At 36.3% G+C, this 25,570-nt stretch overlaps 3 protein-coding genes across 3 annotated transcripts; 2 read left to right on the top strand and 1 right to left on the bottom strand.

Annotated features, from left to right (window-relative positions):
- Nucleotides 1-5,789: 5,789 nt before the first annotated feature.
- LOC140989061 (large ribosomal subunit protein eL22y-like) lies at nt 5,790-7,420 on the bottom strand. The gene is made up of 3 exons (XM_073458239.1): nt 7,314-7,420; nt 6,974-7,238; nt 5,790-6,108 (listed from the first exon to the last, which is right to left on the bottom strand). The coding sequence occupies exons 2-3, from the start codon at nt 7,219-7,221 to the stop codon at nt 5,964-5,966; spliced, it is 393 nt and encodes a 130-aa protein (XP_073314340.1). The 5' UTR covers nt 7,222-7,238; nt 7,314-7,420; the 3' UTR covers nt 5,790-5,963.
- Nucleotides 7,421-18,328: 10,908 nt separating this feature from the next.
- Nucleotides 18,329-19,306, top strand: LOC140988323 (CASP-like protein 1C1). The gene is made up of 3 exons (XM_073457354.1): nt 18,329-18,483; nt 18,889-18,991; nt 19,073-19,306. The coding sequence occupies exons 1-3, from the start codon at nt 18,329-18,331 to the stop codon at nt 19,304-19,306; spliced, it is 492 nt and encodes a 163-aa protein (XP_073313455.1).
- A 481-nt stretch (nt 19,307-19,787) lies between these two features.
- On the top strand, nt 19,788-23,685 carry LOC140988017 (uncharacterized). The gene is made up of 3 exons (XM_073456855.1): nt 19,788-20,081; nt 21,633-21,923; nt 22,268-23,685. The coding sequence occupies exons 1-3, from the start codon at nt 19,926-19,928 to the stop codon at nt 23,432-23,434; spliced, it is 1,614 nt and encodes a 537-aa protein (XP_073312956.1). The 5' UTR covers nt 19,788-19,925; the 3' UTR covers nt 23,435-23,685.
- The last annotated feature ends 1,885 nt before the right edge of the window (nt 23,686-25,570 follow it).

The following is a 25,570-nucleotide window of genomic DNA, read 5'->3' as shown; positions in this document are numbered from 1 at the left end:
TTCTATGAGAGAAATGTAACTTTTAATTTGTGGAAGTGTTCCTAAATTAAAAGTTGGCCAAATAAATAATGTATTTGAAAATTGTGATTTTCATAAACATTATTATGGACTAAATTAAATTAATTCAAGTGTTGAATTAATTAAACACTAGTGAGCCTAGTAGAGTCTAAATAATTAAGTTAATTCAAGTGTTGAATTAATTAAATATTATTGGGTCTTGTAGAGCCCAATAGAAAATAATTATTTAACTAGTGGGCTTGAGTAAAATCAAGTAAAGTTTAAATAGTCTCAAATGTGTTTGAGATATTTAAAATAAAAGTCCATGGGCTTTGTAAATGTTACATGCCCAAATAATATAATATGCATGGGGAGGTGAAGAGTTGGGAGACAACCTTTTTCAATTAACAAGGCATGTGTCTCTCATGCTCACTTTAACTTTTTCACGGACCAAGAAAAGTCATACTCCACTTCACTCATACCATGGTGGCCGAAACTTCCTTAAGATTTCTCCTTCATTTTTGGTTCTTCAATTGTTGAAGAAACTCTCTCTTCTCAAATGAAAAATGCTCTAATTTTTCTAGTGCAAAATTAGAGTGGTTCTAGCTAGTTGGTGGTGGGCCTAATTTTGAAGGAAAGAAGGAAGCTTGTAGATTGTCTACCTTCAAGAGCTAAGTTGTTTACAACTTAGTTGGAGCCAAACATCAATCTCAAGAGATTGATAGGTATATTTCTATAAACACCATATATATGACATTTTGGTGTTTTTGTATTTGCTACACATCCTAGTATATGAGGTGTTCGATTTTTCTTCTTGAAAAACAATTTTAAAACTTCCGTTGCGTATTTGAACACCCGTAATCGATCCCCTTTCATAAGGAACTTTCTTCATGTACCCTTTTTCCTTTTCAGTGTTCGGTGCTTGGTTTATTGAGAGTTTTAAATGATAAGCCATTGGTCCTGCTACTGGTCTTGCATTTAGCATTTCAAATCTCTTTAACACTTTCAAAGCATATCCTTGTTGCACCAAGACTAGCTCCTCTGTCTACCTATTTCTTTTCATTTCCATGCCCATAATCGTTTTAGCTTTTCCAAGATCTTTCATCTCAAATTCGCTACTTAGGTCAGCTTTTAATGATAAAATTTCATTTGTATCTGAACAAGCAATTAACATGTCATCCACATATAGTAGTAGGTGCATGGTATTTCCAGATTTTAGCATCTTGTGATATACACACCAATCATAGTTGTTTCTTAAGAATTCATGACTTATCATGAAGTCATCGAAGCATTTATACCAATGTCTAGGTGCTTGCTTTAGACCATAAAGAGATTTCTTTAACAAGCATACCAGTGGAGTCTCACTTTTGACTTCAAACCTATGTGGTTGTTGCATGTCTATTTTTTCTTCAAGTTCACCATGAACAAAAGCTGTGGTGACATCTAATTGCTCAAGCTCCATATATCCCTTTGCTGCTAGAGCCAGTACAGTCCTTATTGATCTATGTTTGCCAACAAGGGAGAATACTTCTTGAAATTCTATCCCTTTAACCTGTGAAAATCCCTTGTCAACCAATCTCGCCTTGTAACTTGGTTTTCAACTCTAGGTATACATTCCTTTCTTTTAAATATCCATTTATATACAACTATCCTTTGGTTGTTTGGTTTTGGTACCAACTCCCAGGTGTGGTTCTTTTCCAAGGAGTCCATTTCTATTGTCATGGCTTGGTACCAATTTTCCTTAGCATCAAAGCTCATTGCGTTTTTTAGGCTTACTGGATCAGTATCACCTATTTGCGATGCAACTGAGAATGCATATGAGACCAAGTCTGCATGTCCTAGTCTTTTAGGTGGTTTAATGACCCTCCTGTTTCTGTCCCATGTCAGCTGATAGTGTTTCAGGTTATCCTTGTCTTGCGCGATTCCTTCTGATCCATTATCATCAGATGTGTCTATATCAGTAATCAGCTGGAGATTATCAGATAGCTCCACCTCAATCTTTGTGTTCTTTGGATTGTCATGTCTTACTAAAGAATCATCAGCATCAGTTGAGGTCTTGTAAGGGAAGTGGTCTTCCTTAAAGGTGACATCTCGGCTTTGTTTTCCAGGTTCTATACACCAAAGTTTATAGCCCTTGACGCCTTCAGGATATCCCAAAAAAATACATTTGATTGCTCTTGCTTCTAGTTTTCCTTGTTTTACATGTGCGTATGCAGCACAGCCAAAGACCTTGAGATCATCTAGAAGTGGTGGTGATCCAGACCACCTTTCCATGGGTGTTAAAAATCCTAATGGAACAGAAGGGGACTTATTGATTAGATAGCACACTGTAGTTGCTACTTCTGCCCAATAACTCTTGGGAACACTTGAGTGTGACAATATGCATCTCACTCTCTCAAGGATAGTCCTATTCATCCTCTCGGCCAGCCCATTTTGATGTGAGGTGTATGGGACAGTGAAGTGCCTTGCTATTCTTTTACTCCTACAAAAACATTGAACTCTTTCGAGCAAAACTCTAAACCATTGTGTGGGGACCCGGACGCTAACTCATATTCTTAATCATTCTTGGGATTAAATGGATCAAGTACATAAACTAGGTCGAATTTTTTATTTTTTATTTTAAATTGAACACTTCATACACAAGTGTTTAAATACTACAACAAGTTAAACTCCGCATTATTTAAGGTACAAGATCAAGTGAAGTATCTACAACATGATCTAAGATACAAAACTTGTTCAAAATAAAATCATACAAACTAGTGTTTATCTTCCACCTAGCAAGTGGTAAGATCGAGCCTGGATCACCACTCTAATCTTGATTTTTCATTCTCTTCTCGACCCTGATCATGTCCCACCTGTTGTCATGCACACATACAAACACAACAACAGCCGGATAACTCCGGTGAGAAATATATTTCCTAGTGTAAACAACGTATACATGCATTTCAGATAAACATATATCAACGCATGAAACATTTTTCAATCAACATTTATCATAGTTTGATAAAACATAAATCAACACAAAACTTTAAAGCAAACTCTTTAACTCTTAATCTTTGACTCGACTCTTCTCTAATCTAGGGATCCCGGTTTTAATAAGAACGTAACAAGTCTCTCATCTATTCTCCCCTTCTAGATGGTGGTACGTTCTTATTCCCGGACTTCGGTACACTATTTCGAGTATCTACAATAGGAGTCGATCTTCTCCTAAGCGCATCGATAGAAACCAAACGTCCAGTGACTTGGCACCTCTGCCAAAGACTCTTTCATGATATCTATCTTTTATTCCATGCTTTTCTATAACTCAATAGAACAAGCACATAAATTATATCAAAAAAATAACAAGTAAGTATGTGGTTTTGGGAAACTCAAGCCATGTCTTACTCGAGTTATCTATCCCGGTTTAACATTTATTTATACCTTTCTTTTCGTGCTTTGCTCGTTCTTCTATCGGTTTCGAAGTTGAATTCTCGAGTTCGAAGCCTTCAATACCAAATCTGGAATGACATGTTTTGATAGCCAATATCAACATACAACTCCAAACAAGAAATCTCAATCGAAGTACGTTTCAACGACATAACGGCGTCATATCGAGATATCCGGCAACTCAAACATCAATAGATACAAATCACAACTCATAACCAATAACAAGTACAACCCACAATATCAAAATCTGCACAATCTCATTCAACCATAATCTGGAAAAATGATAACAATTGCTTGCACTATCCGTTCTTCGATCCGATTTCGATTATATGTTGATTATAATCTCAAGAACACATAATATAAATCAAAGTCTGATTTCTCCAACACCAATTTTTCAAACCATGCAAGAATATAAGAAAACTTACATCCTTTTGAAGCTCTTGACGAGAGGAGCACGGAACTATGCTCGGATCGAGATTTTCACAAATGGATTTCGAATCATTCATCAAGATTTTCACAAATGGATTTCGAATCATTCATCTTGAAAGCGAAAAATTCACCTTTGAGATAAATCCTATCTTGCAGCGATTTTGTCATGTACAAGGATTCAAGTTTTGCCCAGATCCCTGCGGCTGTTTTTCTGAGGCTACTTTCCGAAGAACTTTGTCACTCAAGTGAAGGGTGAGGGAACTGAATGTTGTGTCCATCATGTCCATCTTCTGCTCAGCGGTGAGAGTTTCTGGTAATTTCTTTTCACCACCTAATGCCTTAGTAATTTTGTTTCCATCATGTCCATCTTCTACTCAAAGATATATCATCGTTATCGAATTCATGTGCAACTCTCAATATACCAATAGTTGCATATTCAATTGAGATATATGAATTGAAAGGTCCGTAATTTACGCTAACCATAACTTAATATTTTTAGAGACACTATCAGTAATACCTAGGGGATCGTGAGGCAATGTTATTAAATGCTCTTACCATGATCCAATGGTGCAATCAGAAAAAGTTCTGACCTTCTTGATTAGCAAAATAAGAATAAATGTTATCCTGAATCACATGAAGATGTGAATCCACGACTAGATTTATCTATGAACTATTGAAGTTCACACAAGTATCGGATTATGTTTTCCCATTGAGATATTCAAAGTTCAAGGAGATGGATTTGGCGATTGTAATCTGATAAAGATCAAATAGAGTGTTTATAAAAGAGTTTATAAGTTGATTCCATAGGATGGAAGAAATTGAAGTTAGCTTAACTGCTAATTGAGTAAGGATAGTGGAACTGTCTGTTTTGTGAAAGATTCACAAAACTGGCAGCTTCCAAAAATGAATCAGAAGAAATTTTGATCTTCGAAATTTGAAATTTTCATTATATGAACAAGATTTATATCCTTAATACATCGACGTTGTCAGATCGTCGATCAGTTATGAGTTCACATCTATTTATTTAGTGAATTTAGAATTTACTAATTTAATAATAATATTAGTAGTCATTACTACTAATACGTATAAAATTCTCATAAAATATTCCAGATGAGTTTAGAATTAATTAATTAATAAGTTAATCAATGAAATTTTTAAATAATATATCTGTGCACATAGTATATTTGCATGTGTAGATGTATTGATATACATTTTATATAAAGATATGTAAAAAATATATATCATGTATATCAAAATTGGTTAACACATGATATAATTATATTAAAATTTAATTAATGAAAATTAAGAGTTCTAAAGACATTAGAAATCCTAATGACATAGTACTTATTTTAATAAACATGTTATAAAAAATCGATAACACAACTCACAACACAAAGACATAAAATACACAACAAAATTCCTCCTCTCCCTCCAAAAACTTTCGGCCATCACATTGTTTGAAGGAAAAAATTTAGGCCGACAGTGCTTTCTTCGCCTCCACCCCGTTGTCGTCACATCGACTCTGGATTTCTGAAATTCTGATATCTTAACTTCAACGCAAAAATTGTTTATGATATCTAGTGCGATCTAAACAAAGAATTCAGTATCTGATAATGAACTTAATTTGACGATCAAAAGAAGAAGATTCGTTCAAAAGAATATACAAGAAATAGTATCTCGGTTTAAAAATAGGTATATTTTGGAGTTAGCATTATATACGTAAAAGGTAACAATTCTAAACTAACTATGGATATTTAAATTCATACGACACCCAAAAAATGTTTCGATATCGAAACAAAATTTTAAAACTTCTGTTGCGTCTTATGTGCGAGAAAACGATACTCCAAACGTGAAAACATAAACAAACAAAATTGGTAATTGAAACACAAAAGGTTTAAAGATGGGTCCAAGGAATTAATTTAACAAGTAAATTGAGAAAAACAATAACCAAAAAGAATGCATATCCTCCTTTCCAATGTAAAGGATAAAATATAAAATAGTATCTCTGGTTCAACAAAAAAGAACATAGTTGAGACAAGCGCATTGACACTTGACAAAACCAAGCAAAAATCGAATTGGAAATACATTAGACAGCATAAGATACTCTTGGATCAATCCTCCTCTTCAGCCTCGTTCTCAGCAATATTGAAATACCTCAATTCATACACACTACGATCTTTGTTGGAAGCTATAACTCGTAGCCAATCACGCACATTATTCTTCTTCAGATATTTCTTTGTCAAGTACTTCAAATACCTTATCCACATAAGAAAACAAAGCATAATGATGAAACGCACTAGCACTATACATAACAAACACGACCATGATATAGATATATTAAATTAAGTTAACTGAAATAACATTAGAATTTGCAAATACCATAAACCATAATGCAAATTCTGGCTATGCCCATGCAGGGTTTTGCAAGAGATCATTCAACAACTCCACGGCCGTTTTTTTATTCTGCTTTCCTTAACTATTCGGTGCAGTGGAAACATGAGAATGAAATGGTCCCAATGAATTGACAAAAAATGTTCTTAAAGTCCAAATCCTACACTACAGCAACAGATGCAGCTGGTTGTGAAATTGTTACACAAAAAGGCACACAAACAAAAATATCTATTTTAAAGACGAGGAACGTCAAGTCCACCTATAAATTGCATAGTTAATTTCCTAAACAAGAACAACACCCCACCCATTATGTGCATAAAATTTATTCAAAAAAGCTGCTCATCATGTTTAAAAAATGTCTTCGTTTTCACTGCACCAGTCCCGAATCATGGATGAATCAGATATACACAGCAGTAGCACTACAAGAGAATTTCCCTATTGTAAAAAGGATAAAAATTATTTGCATTAAAATACTAAAACTTGATGCAGTTATAATAGAGGTCTCAGCTTCTCTACAACATAAAAATATTCTCTTTAAAACCTTCATTTTCATTTGTTTGTATTCCTTCAGACTATCCCCTCTGCTGCCATAAATTAACATGGTCTCCAAAACAATTCAGGAAATAGTTAGGACCCTACCACCAGTCCACCAAATGCTTCCACTAAACAAGAACAATGCAACAAGTTAAAAAAATGTGAAAAAATAAATCGTGGGCATAAATTAAGCTACCTCTTAGAGAAGTTTGTGTCATTAGCGGTAACGGTGATCTTTGTCTTATCCCGGGTGACAGTAACGGCGTCTCCCAGAGCCCCTGGCTTCCCAGCGACCTTGATGCGCTCCTGAAGGAACTTTTCCAGTGAGGCGATGTCCATGATCTTGTCCTCAACCGGCTTCGCGCAGTCGATAACAAACGTCGCGGCCTTCTTTTTCCCCCCTTTCTGAGCGCCAGCCCCTACTCCTTTACTCAGCTTCGCCATAACTTCTACGAATGTATCTGCCAACAGAACAAGAAACAATTGAGATGCAAATCAAAGTTAACTATAAAAAGAGAGACGCAGAAGAAACAGACCTGGAGGAGATGTGAACAGCTATTATGTGAAGAGAGGAATTAGGGTTTATATCAACGACCTGGGCACCTGGCTACCGGGCGTGGCAGGCCTGTTGGGCCTAAAAACCAAAATACAGAACGAAGGTAGGCCAAATATTGAACTTGTAATTACAAGCCCTTAGTCGATATTTAAGGATACAAAATATCATTATATTCAAGGAGCAGCGGAAGTTTTAAAATTTTGTTTTGACGTTCAAAATATTCATTGAGGGTCATATGACCTAAAACATTCATAGGTGTTTATATATGTTTATATTTACGTATTTAAAGCTGAACAACAAACCATTTCAAGATTAGCGGAATTAGTCTTTGTAAATCCATACGAACGAATCTTTCTCTTTCTTCGATCGTAAAACAAGGTCCACGATTAGAAACTGAATTTCTCGTATAAATCGAATTAGATATCTAAATGCAATTTGCGTAGAGATTGGATTGCAGGAATTTCAAAAATTCGACGAGCAGTGGCGATTCACAGTGGAAGTAGTGGCTGAAATGTTTCTTCAAAATTCAAGTTGGTCGAAAACTCTATGTGTGGAGGAGAGAAGATAAAATTTTTGATGTAAAATATCATATTTTATGTAACATCCGAAAATCAGTCCACGTACACCGCATGCATTAAAATTATAAAATTGCTAAAATATTGTAATTAATTGATTTTGGATGCTTGAATGATATATTTTGAGTGACTAAATGATTAATTGTGTAATTTTTCTTGGTTTCATAATTTAAAGATTTTCAGACGAATATAAGTGTTGGTCGGGGATGGAGGACTGAAGACGATCAAGGTGTTAAAGATTTAAAAGCTAAATTTTTATTTTTAGCTAAGAAAATATTTATTTTAAATAATTTAAGAATTTTAGCATTTTTAATGTCAAATATAAATTATTTAATGGGAGCAAGGAATTTTATTTAATTTATAAGGGATTTTTGGAAATAATATTTTTAAATCTTTTAAATTTGAGGTCTAATGATTTTATTAATCTTAATGGACCTAATTTATTAATTAAAAACCATGGTTAATTAAGCCCATTAATTAAGTAATTTAGAAAGCCTTTTGTTTATATATAAGATGCAAGGGATTTGGGTAATCGTTGTTGGAAGAAAGAACGATGAAGAAAATCGAAGAACGAAGAAGAAAAAAAATCGAAATCTTCCCTTGCAAAAGCTCCCAAGTTTCGGCCGTTTCCTCACTTGCAATTTTACGTAAATGTGTGTTTGTGTTTCGGGGTATGTGTGCGCGTTGGGCTAGTTTTTTTCTTCTTCGTTCTTCGATTTTCTTCATTGTTCTTTCTTCCAACAAAGATCACCCAACTCTCTTGCATCCCAAGTTGGGTTTTCGGTGGGGTTTTGACGAGAAAAAAGGGTAGAAATCGTCCTCCGTTCGTCACCGACATTCCACCGCTTCGGTATTCGTATTTCTAATGTTTTAGATGCAAAGACATGTTTTCAAACCCTTTTTCATGCACCATTCAATCCATAATATTTCATGTATGTTGATTTTGTGTGACAAGTTTATAAGGGGTGATGGATTTTAATCTCATACTTGTTCTCTCATGTAATGTACAATCTCTCTATTCTAGCTTATAAGTCATATTTTTATATATTTATACAAGAAAACATATCTAACATAGCTATATTATATTTTGATAAGTTATTATTATATCTAATTTACTTGGTAAAACTATCACAAACACTTGCGGGTAATTGAGAAAATAAATTATTTTCACATAACTATTTTTGATGCTCACTGAAAATTAAGGGCCCGGTTCCAGCAGGTGAAGTGTAACGTACCGTACTTTTGAACAACTTAAAAGTTGCTGAAAAATTAAAAATTTTCTTAAATGCAAAATAAATTTTCAAATTGCCATCATTAATAAACTGTTCATCCAAAATATTTGTAACAAAAGAGATCACAAATAAAATTTGCTAAAGAAAAATACTTGTTTAAACTTCGTAAACAATAACGTGAAATCAGAGTATTTGAAACATTGCATAAACTCTTAAAAACATGGGCGGTCCTCGGGTTTAGCCTCTTGCTCAATCCAAGCCGGCTCATTGGTCCCCACCCCTCGTCTCCTCAAAGTCATCCTCACCTGCATCGATCAAGTCTAATGAGTCTAAAGACTCAACATGTATAAACTGGAGATAGCAAGTAATACATAATAAAATCACATGCATCTTAAAGTAGAGCTTACATACTTGAAACTTGGACGTAATAACATAAACATACTTGAAACATGAACGTAGTAGCATAAGCGTAGACGTGCTATCATCATAAAATTTTTCTTAAACATCCTTGCATCATATATACTTGAGCATACATAACATCATTTTGCGTATAGATATGTTTCAAAGCGAGTGACCCATACATAAATGCGTCTGATCAGACTAAACCACAGTACTGTGCTGGCAGGAAAAATCCACTACCACATACATGAGATCCCCGGTCATGCTTTATCGGGTAGATTGGTCCCTGGTCATGCTTTACCGCTTTCTAATCCTGATCTAAAATCGGTCATGTTTTACCGGGGTAGAGAGGTTCTCGGCCACATTCACCGACTTCCAAACCCGTTCATAATTTGGTCACAAGACATTTAGCATACCTAAAAAACAGAAACATATTTTCTTTTGCACGTCGAACATACTTACCCGAAGTTGAGGGATTCGTTGGATCTCGCTTGGGGTCACTGCTGCACGTACTAACATGAGTTCAAACACTTATCTTTCATAGCTTAAACGTATAGTCATGCTCAAACCCAAAAATGACAAATTTTCTTATGACGTTCTAAATCTCTCGGGACTCGACCTCGTTTAATCATTGTACTAAATCATGACATCAAATCCCAAAAAAATCCCTAAAATTTAATTTAAATTTTTTTTAAAAAAAATGGAGTACATGGACCCCGTGTAAGGGTCCGGGTAGGGGTCCGGGTAGACGCTGGAATTTCGCACTTTGAAGGAAAAAGGACACGGACCCCTTGTCAGGGTCCGACTAAGGGTCCGTGTAGGTGCTGGAATTGTAACCAACGGAGAAACACTACACTTATGGCTTATTCCTCCTAAATCGATCATACGGACCGTGAACCAATGCCTCGAGACCCATCCTAGGATGCTATGGCACTTATTCAAACTCAAACAAATGCCCCAAAACAACTATGCATCACAAACAATGCAACTCAATCCGTGAACATGACATTTGACACCAAAACGCATCCTACTACTTCTACTGTAAACAAGTGTCTATCGATGCGAACCGACACACCAAAAACCATCCTAACATCATATTCAACATACTTAAACACATCAGCGAACATCTGTCAATCTCCAACGAAGCCTGCAACAATAAAACTTCAAGAACACATCAAGAACGCATTTTTCAAGAAAACGCAGTTTGAGCAGTCCCACAAAAACGATCATAACTCACTCATTTCTTAGCAAATTTTTTCGAATTTACTTTCAAATCGAAGGTATTAAAAATTTCTACGTTTTAGATGTTGAAAATTTTTCAAGAAAATCGACTGAAAAATCGCAGTATTTAAAATGACAGCAAATTTTGAGTTTTGAGATCCAAAAATCATTTCAAAAGCGATCCAACTATTTTTGCTCAAACTTTTGCATAACATACACATGTTTTTCATACAATAAACATCAAAATTATTACTATGACAAGTTCGATGCGAAAACGAAAGAATATATGCCTTTTGATATTTAAAATACCGAAACGACGATACCGAAGCGGAACGAGTGCGAGGGACGATCCGCGACGAACGTGGCACGATTTTCTTGAAGAAAAGTGGCGAGAATTGCTGAAATCCTTGAAGGGAGGGGGCGGCTGCTGAGTTTCTTAGAATCCTAGGTTTCTCTCAAAAATAAAAAATGAAGGGTGTGTGTGTGTCCGAGTGTGTGTAGGTGTGGTAACGTGTGTGTGTTAATTAGAGGAAAATTATTGTTTAATTAACTAATTAAAAATGTTAATTAAAAAGTTAATCCACACTAACCTTAACAAAATCCTTAATTAAAATAAAATACACACTTGCTAGACTTTAAAGGTTTTAAAATTCCAAAATCACTAAATAATTGAGTTAGGCTTTAAAATGCTAAAAAAAACTAAATAAATCATTTAAAATGACTCAACCCTAACTTAAAATAAAATATCACATTTTAAAATTATTAAANCTAAATAAATCATTTAAAATGCCTCAACCCTAACTTAAAATAAAATATCACATTTTAAAATTATTAAAATCGTCGTCGGTCTCTTTTGCTCGATCCTGCATCGAATAATCGCCTGAAACATGAAACTCAAGAAAACATCTTAATGTGCATCACATAAACATAAATAATTTAAAATAATACAAATTTCACAAATTATGCATCACTAAATTCATTTTAAACTTAATTAGATAATTTAACAATTAAATAAATGCATGAGTTTTACGTGTACTGAATTTGGGCTCTACATGAATCTAGTCCAAATGCATACCTCGAATTACTCTAGGCCTGGAATCACGAAGGATACAGTTAAAAGAGGGCCCGGAATTGGGTGAGCATTTGGGTAACCGAACCGAATTAGCCATAACTGAACCGAACCGAAATATTTAGTCATAAACGAACCGACCGAATTTATTTTCATAACCGATGAAAACCGAACTGAATTAGAATCGACCGAATTAACCGATTATTTTTTAAAAAAATTGTGATTTAACTTTAATTATATATGTAATTTTGCTTGAACACTACAGTCTACAAAAATGCATAAAAACATAAAAATTAAAAAATATATAAAAATTGATATTGTTGATTTTAAAATTAAGGGTTGATTAGAATTAGAATTAGGGTTGATTTTAAAATTAAAAATTAAAAAATTTTCAAAAATTGATAATAAAAAAATAAATAAAAATTTTATTAAATAATATTATTTATTATATCGATTAATTTGGTTAACCGATTTCAAAATTTTAAAAACCGTAATCGAACCGAATTAACCGATATAACCGAATTTTTTTTAATTGGAAAACCTAATTTCTGAAATAACCGAATCGAATTTTTGAATTGACTCGGTTCGGTCGGTTGATTTGATTTAACCGAAATCTTGCCCACCCCTAGCCGGGAGGGTGTCCCGACGTAGCATCTCCAACGCTCAAGTCAGAGACTGAGTATATAATGAGAGCGCAGCTAAGCGTGCTGCTGAAAGTCAATATAATGAATGAATGAACTGGACGTTCAAACTTAGTATTTATAGGAGCGTACCTGGGTCGGATGGGCCGGGGGTTTGGATTGGGCCTAATCTTGATGGGCCTAGTCATGGTGTATCAATGTTGTTTATATAAAAAAAAGTAACTTTTTTATATCTCCTCGCCCTGCGCAGCTCTCGAGCGCTCGCCCAACACGCCCTTGTGCTTGTCACGCCACCACCACATCTCCTCGCCCGCACGCCAGCCCGCCCTTGAGCGCTCGGTCGCTCGGCTCACCACCTGCTCGTTCTCTCGGTCTTATTCTGTGAGTATTTTTCCACGCCTCATCCAGGTTAGTTTTCTCCCTTATTTGCTTAGTTGTCCTTAAAATCCATGTCCTCCTCTGATTCTGAGTTTAATTCCTCGAGTGATTCTGAGAGGTCTAGCAAGTCTGATGAGAGTAGGACTTCCTTAGAATATCCTGAATTTACCCTCGATTCCCCTGAGGAAGAGGTCGTCACTCATAGTCGTCCTGGTAAAGAAATTTGTCATGTGAACCAACAGATGAATATATCCAACGTCGATAACTTATGGTATTGCAACCTATCGTCCCACATTCCTCCCAATAGCGAGTCAAAACTCAGGGCTTCGTGGCATATTCCTTCTTCTCACAAAATCATCATCCATACCCCTGAGGACCGGCCCTATGTAGCTCCCAAATGTTATACTTTTTTCCAACACCACTTAGATACGGGTCTCCGTTTTCCCTTATATGACTTCCTCCAAGAGTTGAGTAGTTATTATCAAGTGCATCTAAGTCTGCTCATTCCCAATGCTTTTCGCTCGATATGCAGCTTCATCGTGCTATTTCGGGCCTTAGACCTTCTTTTAGATTGCACCACTTTTTCCTACTTCCTCATCTTAGCCAAGTCAAAAGAAAGACATTTCTACTTAACATCTCGATCCAGCCACAAGCTTTTTGATGGGGCTCCCGGTCATGTGAAAGACTGGAAAAAATACTTCTTCTTCATCCAACCTCCCAAAGAGTTGACTTGTCCACGGAGTGGTACCCTACCTTTACCAAGCCTAAGCTTTCCAAGAGTTTTAAGAAAAATAAGACATATATGCGCATAATGAGGGTATTAGGAGATAGATGCTTTAGCATTCCCCAACTCTTATTTGAAGATCTCATGCGCTATGTCGGGTTAAGTCCAGCAAAAATTAAGCTGAAAGAGGATGCTGATAGATATTATCATCTTTTCATCCTTTTTTTTTCGTTTTCCCTTATTATGCTCTTTGATGACATTCTCATTTGCTTCATTGTTTTTATTCGCAGGTACTAGAGTCATGAACACCATATTGCTCCGTGAGGTTGCGAAGAAGAAGGCTGGGGGTTCATCATCAGCACCCAAGAAGCCCGTTATCCCAGCAGTCACGACAGACATGAAGGGAAATTTCTCTACTGTTGCGAAGAAGCCTGTTGACTCACCCACCACTGCGAAGAAGAAGGCATGCTCATCCTCCTCCACCCAGAAGCGAGCCTCCTCCCCACNTCGAACCGAATTAGAATCGACCGAATTAACCGATTAGTTTTTAAAAAAATTATGATTTAACTTTAATTATATATGTAATTTTGCTTGAACACTACAGTCTACAAAAATGCATAAAAACATAAAAATTAAAAAATATATAAAAATTGATATTGTTGATTTTAAAATTAAGGGTTGATTAGAATTAGAATTAGGGTTGATTTTAAAATTAAAAATTAAAAAATTTTCAAAAATTGATAATAAAAAAATAAATAAAAATTTTATTAAATAATATTATTTATTATATCGATTAATTTGGTTAACCGATTTCAAAATTTTAAAAACCGTAATCGAACCGAATTAACCGATATAACCGAATTTTTTTTAATTGGAAAACCTAATTTCTGAAATAACCGAATCGAATTTTTGAATTGACTCGGTTCGGTCGGTTGATTTGATTTAACCGAAATCTTGCCCACCCCTAGCCGGGAGGGTGTCCCGACGTAGCATCTCCAACGCTCAAGTCAGAGACTGAGTATATAATGAGAGCGCAGCTAAGCGTGCTGCTGAAAGTCAATATAATGAATGAATGAACTGGACGTTCAAACTTAGTATTTATAGGAGCGTACCTGGGTCGGATGGGCTGGGGGTTTGGATTGGGCCTAATCTTGATGGGCCTAGTCATGGTGTATCAATGTTGTTTATATAAAAAAAAGTAACTTTTTTATATCTCCTCGCCCTGCGCAGCTCTCGAGCGCTCGCCCAACACGCCCTTGTGCTTGTCACGCCACCACCACATCTCCTCGCCCGCACGCCAGCCCGCCCTTGAGCGCTCGGTCGCTCGGCTCACCACCTGCTCGTTCTCTCGGTCTTATTCTGTGAGTATTTTTCCACGCCTCATCCAGGTTAGTTTTCTCCCTTATTTGCTTAGTTGTCCTTAAAATCCATGTCCTCCTCTGATTCTGAGTTTAATTCCTCGAGTGATTCTGAGAGGTCTAGCAAGTCTGATGAGAGTAGGACTTCCTTAGAATATCCTGAATTTACCCTCGATTCCCCTGAGGAAGAGGTCGTCACTCATAGTCGTCCTGGTAAAGAAATTTGTCATGTGAACCAACAGATGAATATATCCAACGTCGATAACTTATGGTATTGCAACCTATCGTCCCACATTCCTCCCAATAGCGAGTCAAAACTCAGGGCTTCGTGGCATATTCCTTCTTCTCACAAAATCATCATCCATACCCCTGAGGACCGGCCCTATGTAGCTCCCAAATGTTATACTTTTTTCCAACACCACTTAGATACGGGTCTCCGTTTTCCCTTATATGACTTCCTCCAAGAGTTGAGTAGTTATTATCAAGTGCATCTAAGTCTGCTCATTCCCAATGCTTTTCGCTCGATATGCAGCTTCATCGTGCTATTTCGGGCCTTAGACCTTCTTTTAGATTGCACCACTTTTTCCTACTTCCTCATCTTAGCCAAGTCAAAAGAAAGACATTTCTACTTAACATCTCGATCCAGCCACAAGCTTTTTGATGGGGCTCCCGGTCATGTGAAAGACTGGAAAAAATACTTCTTCTTCATCCAACCTCCCAAAGAGTTGACTTGTCCACGGAGTGGTACCCTACCTTTACCAAGCCTAAGCTTTCCAAGAGTTTTAAGAAAAATAAGACATATATGCGCATAATGAGGGTATTAGGAGATAGATGCTTTAGCATTCCCCAACTCTTATTTGAAGATCTCATGCGCTATGTCGGGTTAAGTCCAGCAAAAATTAAGCTGAAAGAGGATGCTGATAGATATTATCATCTTTTCATCCTTTTTTTTTCGTTTTCCCTTATTATGCTCTTTGATGACATTCTCATTTGCTTCATTGTTTTTATTCGCAGGTACTAGAGTCATGAACACCATATTGCTCCGTGAGGTTGCGAAGAAGAAGGCTGGGGGTTCATCATCAGCACCCAAGAAGCCCGTTATCCCAGCAGTCACGACAGACATGAAGGGAAATTTCTCTACTGTTGCGAAGAAGCCTGTTGACTCACCCACCACTGCGAAGAAGAAGGCATGCTCATCCTCCTCCACCCAGAAGCGAGCCTCCTCCCCACCTCCTCAGGCCGAGTCCCCTCCACAGTCTGGAAAAAAGAAGAAGTCCACTGATCCGGGCCCATCAGCCCCACAGAAGAGTAAGCAAAAGATTTCTGAGATCTCCATCACATCAGCTTCTTCTCAAGAGGTGTCCGGATAAGATGATAAGCATCCTTCTGGGCCGGGGATACATCCTTTGTATACCCCGGAATCGGTTATTTTCTGATGCCTTTTGCTACTAGCAAACCTATGCAAGAAAGTAGTGGAAAAATCCTCAAAAGACCGTACGGAGTTGGGCTGCAGCTTATTAAACCACTACTGGGTGGATTTCAACAACGTGCTCAAGAATACCCTGCACCTAACTCCATTTGAGTACTGATGTAACAAACCTGCATTCTCAAATATCCCTAAGTGTTCTTCTAAGTCAGTACGCCCGTCATACTCCCCCACGCTTGACTATCGAAAACTTGGGGAAAGCCCTCCCTCCAAAATGGCGTGGGAAAAAAGACTCTCTTTCTTGGGCGCTGGAGCTCTGTTTCCCAATTGATACCTCAACGTTCTTATCTCCTTCCACATCTCCTCCATCTCCGGATTTTCCTCACTTGGGAGGGGCCGCGTCTCTTCAACCACGCTCTGACGACCCTCCACATTCTCTTCTCGTTCCTGGCGAGTGACGTGTTCTTCAGCAAACATAGATTCTTGGTTCTTCTTCATGGCCTCGTCTACTGTCTTGTCAATAAATTGACCTGAATGTTCCAGGGTCAGGTTTCACATATTCTCATTGGGACGAGGCTGGTCGGCCCTCGTCTCAGGATGAGGTTGCTCGGGTCTCGTCTCAGGACGAGATTGTTCGGGTCTTATCTGAGGACTAGACGATACTGAGTTAGTTTTTCTGCTTCCTCTTCGGCCTACCATCTCTACGTCTCAACTCAAGTTTTCCCACAGACGGCGCCAAGTGATACTCACTGAAAATTTAAGGTTCGGTTCCAGCAGGTGACGCTAGTCCAAATGAAGACCTCGAATTTACTCTAGGCCTGAAATCACGAATGAGACCGTTAGAAGGGAGCCGAGATGGTGTCCCCCCGTAGCCCCTCCGACGCTCAAGTCAGAGACTGAATATATAATGAGAGAGCAGCTAAGGGTGCTGCTGAAAGTCAATATAGTGAATGAATGAACTTGACGCTCAACCTTGTATTTATAAGAGCGCACTTTGGTCGGGATGGGTCTGGGTTGGGCCTAGTCATGGGGTATCAATGTTTTTTTTATATATAAAAAAGTAACTTTTTAAATTATTTGAAATATTTTTATATTTTTTGCNAATCACCAGCTTCATCCACTAGTTTTCAATTTTTTATTGAAAAATGATTTTCAAACTTATAATTATTGTTGAATGCATTATAATGAATGGATCCAAATCTATTTTGATCGTATTTCACAATTTATGATGTTTTCTTTGGTACTAGGGAATAATTATTTTGTGTGTGTGTATATATCTATTTATTTATTATTTATGTATTTAAAATATGGTTTAGACAGCAGCAGAACTGAAAATGGCCGAGTATATCTAAAGCGCCAGATTGAGGTTCAATACCGAAAGGGTTCAGAATTGGGCAATTTTTACCCAACACATTCTTATCCTTTTATAAAAATAAAATTATACACTTTCCTTCCCATCCAAAGAAACTTACTTCGCTAAATCATCTTTCCCAATTAATCAAATCCCAAATTTCCAATTCACAATTTAGTATTTATTATTCCTTTCTTTAAACAAATTTATCTATAAATAAAAAAAAAACTTCGTTAATATAAAAAATATTTAATATCTGATTCAAAAATTTGTTATATTTTGTAGTTCTTTGCTAATCCGAGGTTTCATCCGAGTATTTCTATCAAGGTTAGAGGAAACCTTGTAATCTCTCTTCTTGTTTTATAATTAATTTTAGTTTAGAAAGCTTATTATTTCATTCGTATTGAGGTTTCTTTCAAAAATACTTCTAATTTTTTTTTGTATAGTCTCTTAAATTATTTTTTGTGCGAATTATTAATCTTCACACTTATGATCATAATATTAAAACTGGAAAAATCAAACATATAATGTTAAAATTTGAAAATATTATATGCCAAATATTAGTTAAAGGAAAATTAAAATTTTTTTTCCAGGGAAATTAAAGTTTAAAAATTGTTATTAATGGGTGGAAACAAGCCAATATTGACCATAATAATGAGAGGAACAGCAGTGGTATCGCTTTTGGTTGCAGCCATTGTGATGTTTGTAAGCTACCAAAAAGTTGAGGCAGAATCCTATATTTTCGAAGCCAAATATAACCTTTGGACTGGATTCATGTGAGTATTTTTTATGTATAATATTTTTTCCTACTGATTATTTAATCAAATCTGTTACTTATAATGTTTTTTTTTTTTTTGGTTGGTACGTAGATGTATAACTTGTTGAAAATATCACATCTGTTCCATCAATAAACTATATCCTGTTAATTGTGGATAATTAAAGTCAATTTCTATTTAATGCCGTCCTAAATAAGTGGACATATTATCTTTTTATTTATTTTTATTTTTATTTTATCAAGCATTAGTACTAATTTGATTTTTGGGTAGTTTGGCATTGCTCAAATCTTTATATTACATACAAAATTTTTGATTAAAAATAAATGTCCCTTTTTTAGGCAATAAGGTGGTGATTAATTATTTATGAAGAGATCATAAAAATTTAAGTAATTGATTTTTATGCAGGTTTTATGCAATTGTAAGTAGCATAGGATGCATTTACAATTTTGGAATCTTATTCATTCCATCTGGTAGTCAACTCTGGAAAACAATAATCCTTCTAGACGTGGTACGTCATTAATATATTTTTTTTTATGTAATTTGAAATTTCAATTCTCTCATTTTGTTTTTCTTGGAAATATATGTATAGATATTGAACATTCTGGTTGGTGCCACGAGCCTTGGAGCTGCATGGCAAACATATTTCCTAGTAAAAGATGGCAACATTTATGTGGGATGGGCACCTCTCTGTGGTGTGGTTCCTCATTTTTGCAGCAAAATATTGGCATCTCTTATTACAAGCACCTTAGGATTCTCATCCACCTTCGCGCTTCTCATGTGTACTCTTCATGTTGGGGTAGATCCTTTTCTTGCGGATAGTTAATTAATCAATAATATTTACATGTATGTATTAATTTTTAACACGATGAAATATTGAATTTTCAGTTGGTTTTATGGGTTTGTTTTAATAGATTTCTGCGATTTGCTTATCTTATGTGGTTTTAATGTATGCCTCTTTTTGAACTATATATATATAACAATCAAATCATAATAAAAATATATTGGATTTTGAATTATTCTAGATCTAGATACATTATGTTTTTTTTGGAATCAGAATTTAAACAAAAAATTATCTACAAATTTTTAAATATAAGAATGAACAAATTGTTAATGTATAAAATTAGTATACTAATCAAAAGAATTTAACAAATGAATCTAATGACTTGTTTTCTTTTTCACCGAAATAAAATAATATAAAATGAGATGGCTCATTTCAATCCATAAAATCTTTAACGAGAGAGATATCGTGCAACGACTTTTGCCCTCTAAAAACGTTTTCGTCCTCATTCTAAACGTGTGCATAAAGTTCCGTCAGCCAAACAGATCCTTACTCAAACCCTCGTTTTCAAATCCTCTGAGCTAAGCAAAAGCAAACCCATTAATATCGTTTTTCTTCCACAAGAATCTCTACGTGCGGAATTTCTCTACCATTTTCAGCAGCTATGGCTTCTGGGTCATCGGGCCGGGGAGGAAATTCGGGCTCAAAAGGATTCGATTTCGCATCTGATGACATCCTCTGCTCGTACGAGGATTACGGTAATCAGGACGGGAATAATGGAACCCACTCCGATTCTTCGATCGGAACGAATTCCAATAAGGTAAACTTCTGTGGGATTGTCTTTTTATCTTACTGTCAATTTCTTGGCGAAGGGGGGCTATTTGTTTCTTAATTGTTTCATCAATTTTTATTCTCCTGTTAGGGTTTTAACGTTTAGATTTAGGATTCATCTACATTAGGTGTTGACTTTTGTGTGTTTGTATGGTTGATACAAATTAGGGTTTTGTTCAAGGAATCTTCTGAAATTAGCTACATCTCAGAGAACTGTTATTTATATTATTATTTTTTGGGTAGAACTGATTACGTTCTGTTAAAGATGGTTGTTTTGCACAGAGGAGTTATTTCATCATGCGTAGGTTTGGGAAATTTGGGGAAAAGGGAGTGCATTATGAAGTATTTAAAAAAAAAAGATCAATAACTCAATTTACTTAAATGTCCTTGTGTTTCAAGTGTAAATACATCATTAAATTTGATTACATATATACATTTATTTTAAACAAGTAATTCATTCTCATCGATTGACTCAACCTAAATCCTCTCCGTCGACCCCATTTTCATTACCTTTCCGACTATAATTCTCAACACAAATCGACGCAATGGGTAATAATAATCTGATAATATTAACATTTATTTTGATTTATTGTTTATTTTCGTTGGTCGATCGACTGATTGAAGAAGAAAATTTCGACCACGTTTTGGTCGACCCAAACGTGAATCGACCATCTATCCACTCTTGGATCTACCCAAGACCCAACAATGATCGACCAAAGACCAAACAACGATCAACCATTGTTTGGTCGACCAATGGTCGATCATTGCTTTGGTCAAAGACCAAAGCAATGGTCGACCAAACAATTGTTGGTCGACCATTTGCTTTGGTCTTTGACCAAAGACCATTGCTTTGGTCTTTCACCAAAGCAATTTGGTCGACCATTGTTTGGTCAAAGACCAAAATTTGTGGGCGACCAAAGTTTTGGTCTTTGACCAAGCTTTGGTCGACCATTTGAGGGACGACCATTGTTGATTGTTGGGTCTACTCAATATCTCGATTTGGAGAAAAAGACTCGTAAATTTTAATTGATGGAAGATGTGTGTCGACTGAGAAAAAAAAGGGAGAATTAATTAAGTTAAAGAGTTTAATCGCAGTTAATGTAATAATCAAAAGTCAACTCCTTGTTTCTTAAAAAAAAAGTCAGAGTCCTTATTTTTTAAATACTTTTTATCTCACTCCTACTTTTTTAACTGACCCCGTAGGTTTTACTTGGGTGTATAATGTGAACAAGTCCGCCTTAGTATTCCGTGTTTTAAATTTACTTGATGTAAAAGTTTTATGGTCATGCAACTAAGAAAGTTGTTATGGTTTGACCCTAAGTGATGGATTAGCAACGAGAAAAAGATGAGAAATGAGTTCATCAGCATAGATATGACAGCGCTTTAGTGCCACTTACTTGGATTTCATGTAAAATTATTTCAACTGTCGTGCTTTTGGCCATTTATTGTATCCTAATTTGTTGATTTTTTTTGAATCACTGATTTTAAACTGTTTACAAAAGATATACTTTGTGACGAGTCTCTACTCAAAATTAAGCAGGAGTTTAACAAAAGCAGAATGGCTAGGACATCTGTGTATCCTACTACAACTTATAGTCCACCTGAAGAATCTTCATTTAATCAAGATGTTGTCTTGACTGTTGAGAAGACCGTGAAGAAGCACACTGATGATCTCATGAGATTCCTCGAGGGAATTAGTTCGAGGCTGTCTCAGTTGGAATTGTATTGTTATAATCTTGACAAATCTATTGGAGAAATGCGCACCGACCTAGTTCGTGATCATGAAGAGTCAGAGTTGAAGCTGAAGTCTCTAGAAAAGAACATGCAGGAGGTATGTTTCTTAATCTGCGTGTATTGCTATAATGCATCTTCACTTATATTAAACACGATGTGAGTCTTTCATATGTTGAGGTTGGTGTGATATGTGAATAGTATATTCTGGAAATTTTGAGAACTTCTAGGATAGGATTCTTTGCTAAATGATCGGAGTTATGGTGCATCAGTACAGTGCAGATTATGTTCTTTTTCATATGTTTTGACCCACTAAATTATACCTTTATATTTTTGGCTCCAACTTTATTTCCATTTTCATACTTAGTGGCAACCTTGTCATAAGCATTGTTTCACTATTACTCTGTTAATTTTAATGACGTATTTATTTTGTTTTACATGTAGGTTCACAGGTCTGTGCAGATCTTAAGGGATAAACAGGAACTGGCTGATACCCAGAAGGAACTAGCTAAGCTTCAGCTTGCACAGAAGGATTCTTCTTCAGCTGCACGTAACGAAGAGAAACCTTCTCCTCTTGCTTCTGAAGAAAAGAAAAATGAGAACTCATCTGATGTCAAAAGTCTGCAATTGGCCCTTGTACCACACCAAGCGATTCCTCCACCGTCTCTCCCTGCCCGACCAGTTGAGTATCAGCAGCCATCTATGGCACCTCCATCTATGCCTTCCCAAACTATGCCACAATCACAAGTACAAACTTATTACTTACCCCCACAAATGAATAATCAACCTGTCCCATCTCATCCATCTCAGACTCAATATATACCCGCACAAGCTCATCTTCAAGATTTCTCTAGGATGTCACCACAGCCAACACAATCTCAGGTTAACCAGGGGCCCCAGGTTCAGTCATTACCTCCATATCAGCAGCAGTGGCCACAGCCACAGCCACAGCCACAACCACAACCTGTTCAACCACCCCAACAACCAGTTATGCAAACACAAATTAGGTCCTCTTCTCCAGCAATTTACTCATCCTACCTACCTAATCAATCAAATCAGTCTCCTGCAGATATGATTCCCAATAATATGCCAGTGCAAGTGTCCTACGCAGGTGCAACTCAACCTGGTTCGGTTGGTCCTGATGCATTACCATATGGTTACGGTGCTGCTGGCAGACCAATTCAACCACAGCCTTCATCTCAAAATCTCAAGACTGGTTATGTTGCTCAATCAGGAGATGTATTCATGAATAGTGGGTCTCGCCCAGCACTTCCCCCTGGAGCTCCTTATATGATGTTTGATGGTGAAGGAGGAAGGGCGCATCATGCTCTCCCACAGCCTCATTTTCAGCAAGGTGCTTATCCTCCTTCCAGTATCCCTCTGAATGCACAGCGCATTCCTGGTGCTAACATGGTTGTCTCTCAGTCCACCCGCAATCATCCTTACAACGAGTTGATCGAGAAATTGGTTAGCATGGGTTATAGGGGCGATCATGTTGTCGGTGTCATTCAAAGGCTGGAAGAGAGTGGTCAGCCTGTTGATTTCAATGCCGTACTCGACAGGCTGAATGGGCACTCTTCTGGAGGTTCTCAGAGAGGATGGTCCGGTTAAAACATCTTAGAATTCACTTGATTACAAGTACTATTTCTGTGTTTTCTGTTTTTGTGAAATGAATAAAGGATGACCATGTATGCCTTGTTTTGGTATATATTACAGGGATACCGAGATTTGTTTTAGTTATGTAATCTCGTACCCAAAGTTAGTACTGGTTGTATTATGCTTTGATTCATTGGGCTATGTAAAGACTCGTTTGGATGTATTGCTTGGAGTTTTAGTGGTTCTCATTTGATTGCCAAGTTTGATGTAATTTTGTTCAAAAGCTGTTTTTATGTTCACCACCTATTGTTTTTACTGTGGCGAGAAATTCACAGTGAGTTCTTTCAGTTTTTCCAACTGGAATTTTAGGCTTTTTGCATGATCCTGCAAAATGCCACAAGGAAGACGTAATCCAACAATCCTTGGGACCATGACAAAGTTAAACAGCAGACCAAATTGTTACTCGTAGATGAGGGGAAGCCTGAAAGGTCGATCACTGGAAGAGAAGAAGAAATCGGCCATCCCGATAAGGTTTTCTTTTCCTATTATCTTTTGGTGTAGACTTAAAGATCCTCTTACTCGTCATTCGCTGCGTCTCTATCTTTATCTGTTTTTGCGAAGACGCAACCTTCATCCACGTTGTGTCAACCGGTACAAATCATTTGCAGTCGTGAACCATTACTCCATTAGCAGCTCAAACAGGTCGAAGACGGAGGGTCCCCGGAATCGTTAACTGCCGAAAGGATGCTAAAATGGTTTCCTTGAGTGTTAGTTTTGGTACGAAGCAGTTTGAGCGCTCGAACTCATAATCAGATAATGAGTTCACTGTTAACTAGTAGATCAATGGTACTTGAGGCAAATGAATGGGTAAAACGGTAATTTAGCCTCACTCTATCTGTGAACCATGAACGAAGAAGGGTTGATCAACATGTAAAAGCTATTCAAATCTTTTGGGTAAACACGTTCCACTTTTCAATAGCGATTTTTTTTTTTAGTGGAGTAACATTGGAATTAATAAATTAGATAATTAATCATCTTCATAAAATGTGATGGATACTCTTGAATGAGATTATTAATTCTCATAAATTAATTAAATAATAAAAATGTTTATTATTGAAGATGACATTTTTTTATTATAAATAAAAATTAATTAGGAAAAGGGAGAGAGATACACTTATTGTTTTAAATAGTTTGAAATCAAATATTATATATTTTATAATTATTTGGAAGTCAAATAATTTCAAATTACAAATAGATTTGATTTTCTAATTCAAATATAAAACTCGTTTCCTTGACTTTATGAATCGTGATTCTCGAGAATTCCAAAAATAAGTGGTTTAAATTTTGGATGTCAAATACTAGATTTTTTATCACCAATTTTTGAAAGTCGAATATATTCAATTTTGTTGAGATTTGGTTTTATTAATTTGATAAGATGAAAGTCTCGAGAATCTAAACTATTATGGTTCAATATTTTTGGATATCAAATACTATATATTTGATAATTTATTTATGTTAAAATAAAAGTTAAAATTTTGTACTGGGTTTAAGATTTTGAGATTTGTTTTCTTGACATTTGAAAAATGATTTTCCAAATTCTTGGATAGTTGATCGTATCTTAGCAAAACAAATCATCAAAGATCTTCTCTCAAAATGCTGGTGTCCCAGCTCTCTATGTTATTTTAGAAATTCTGCTCCACAAATTTGTGAGAAATCAGCCCACACTTTTGTCCGTCGGTTGATTCGAAAGATTGGTAAGTGATACCCAATGGGCCCACTAGGCCCAGACCACATGTGGGCCCCCTAGCCCATCTCCAACAAAGATGGAAAGCCCATCAAGGGCACATGTATTCTCCTATAAATACCAGGTTTGAGTGTTCAGTTAGAGGATTCAATATATTGTTTTCAGCAGCACCCTTAGCTGCTCTCCTCATATATCCTCAGTCTCTGACTTGAGCGTCAGAGGGGCTACGCCGAGACACCCTCCTGGCCCCTTTCTAACGGTCTTATTCTTGATTTCAGGCTCAGGACAATTTCAAAACCTGCGTCTGGACTAGTGACACTCGCCGGAATCGGACCCTAAATTTCCCGTGAGTATCACTTGGCGCCGTCTGTGGGAAAAATTGAGTTGAGACGTAGAGATGATAGGCA

This window comes from Primulina huaijiensis, chromosome 11 (genome assembly GCF_012295235.1).
Source record: "Primulina huaijiensis isolate GDHJ02 chromosome 11, ASM1229523v2, whole genome shotgun sequence".
Classification (NCBI taxonomy): domain Eukaryota; kingdom Viridiplantae; phylum Streptophyta; class Magnoliopsida; order Lamiales; family Gesneriaceae; genus Primulina; species Primulina huaijiensis.
This window is presented reverse-complemented; position numbering and strand designations above follow the sequence as displayed.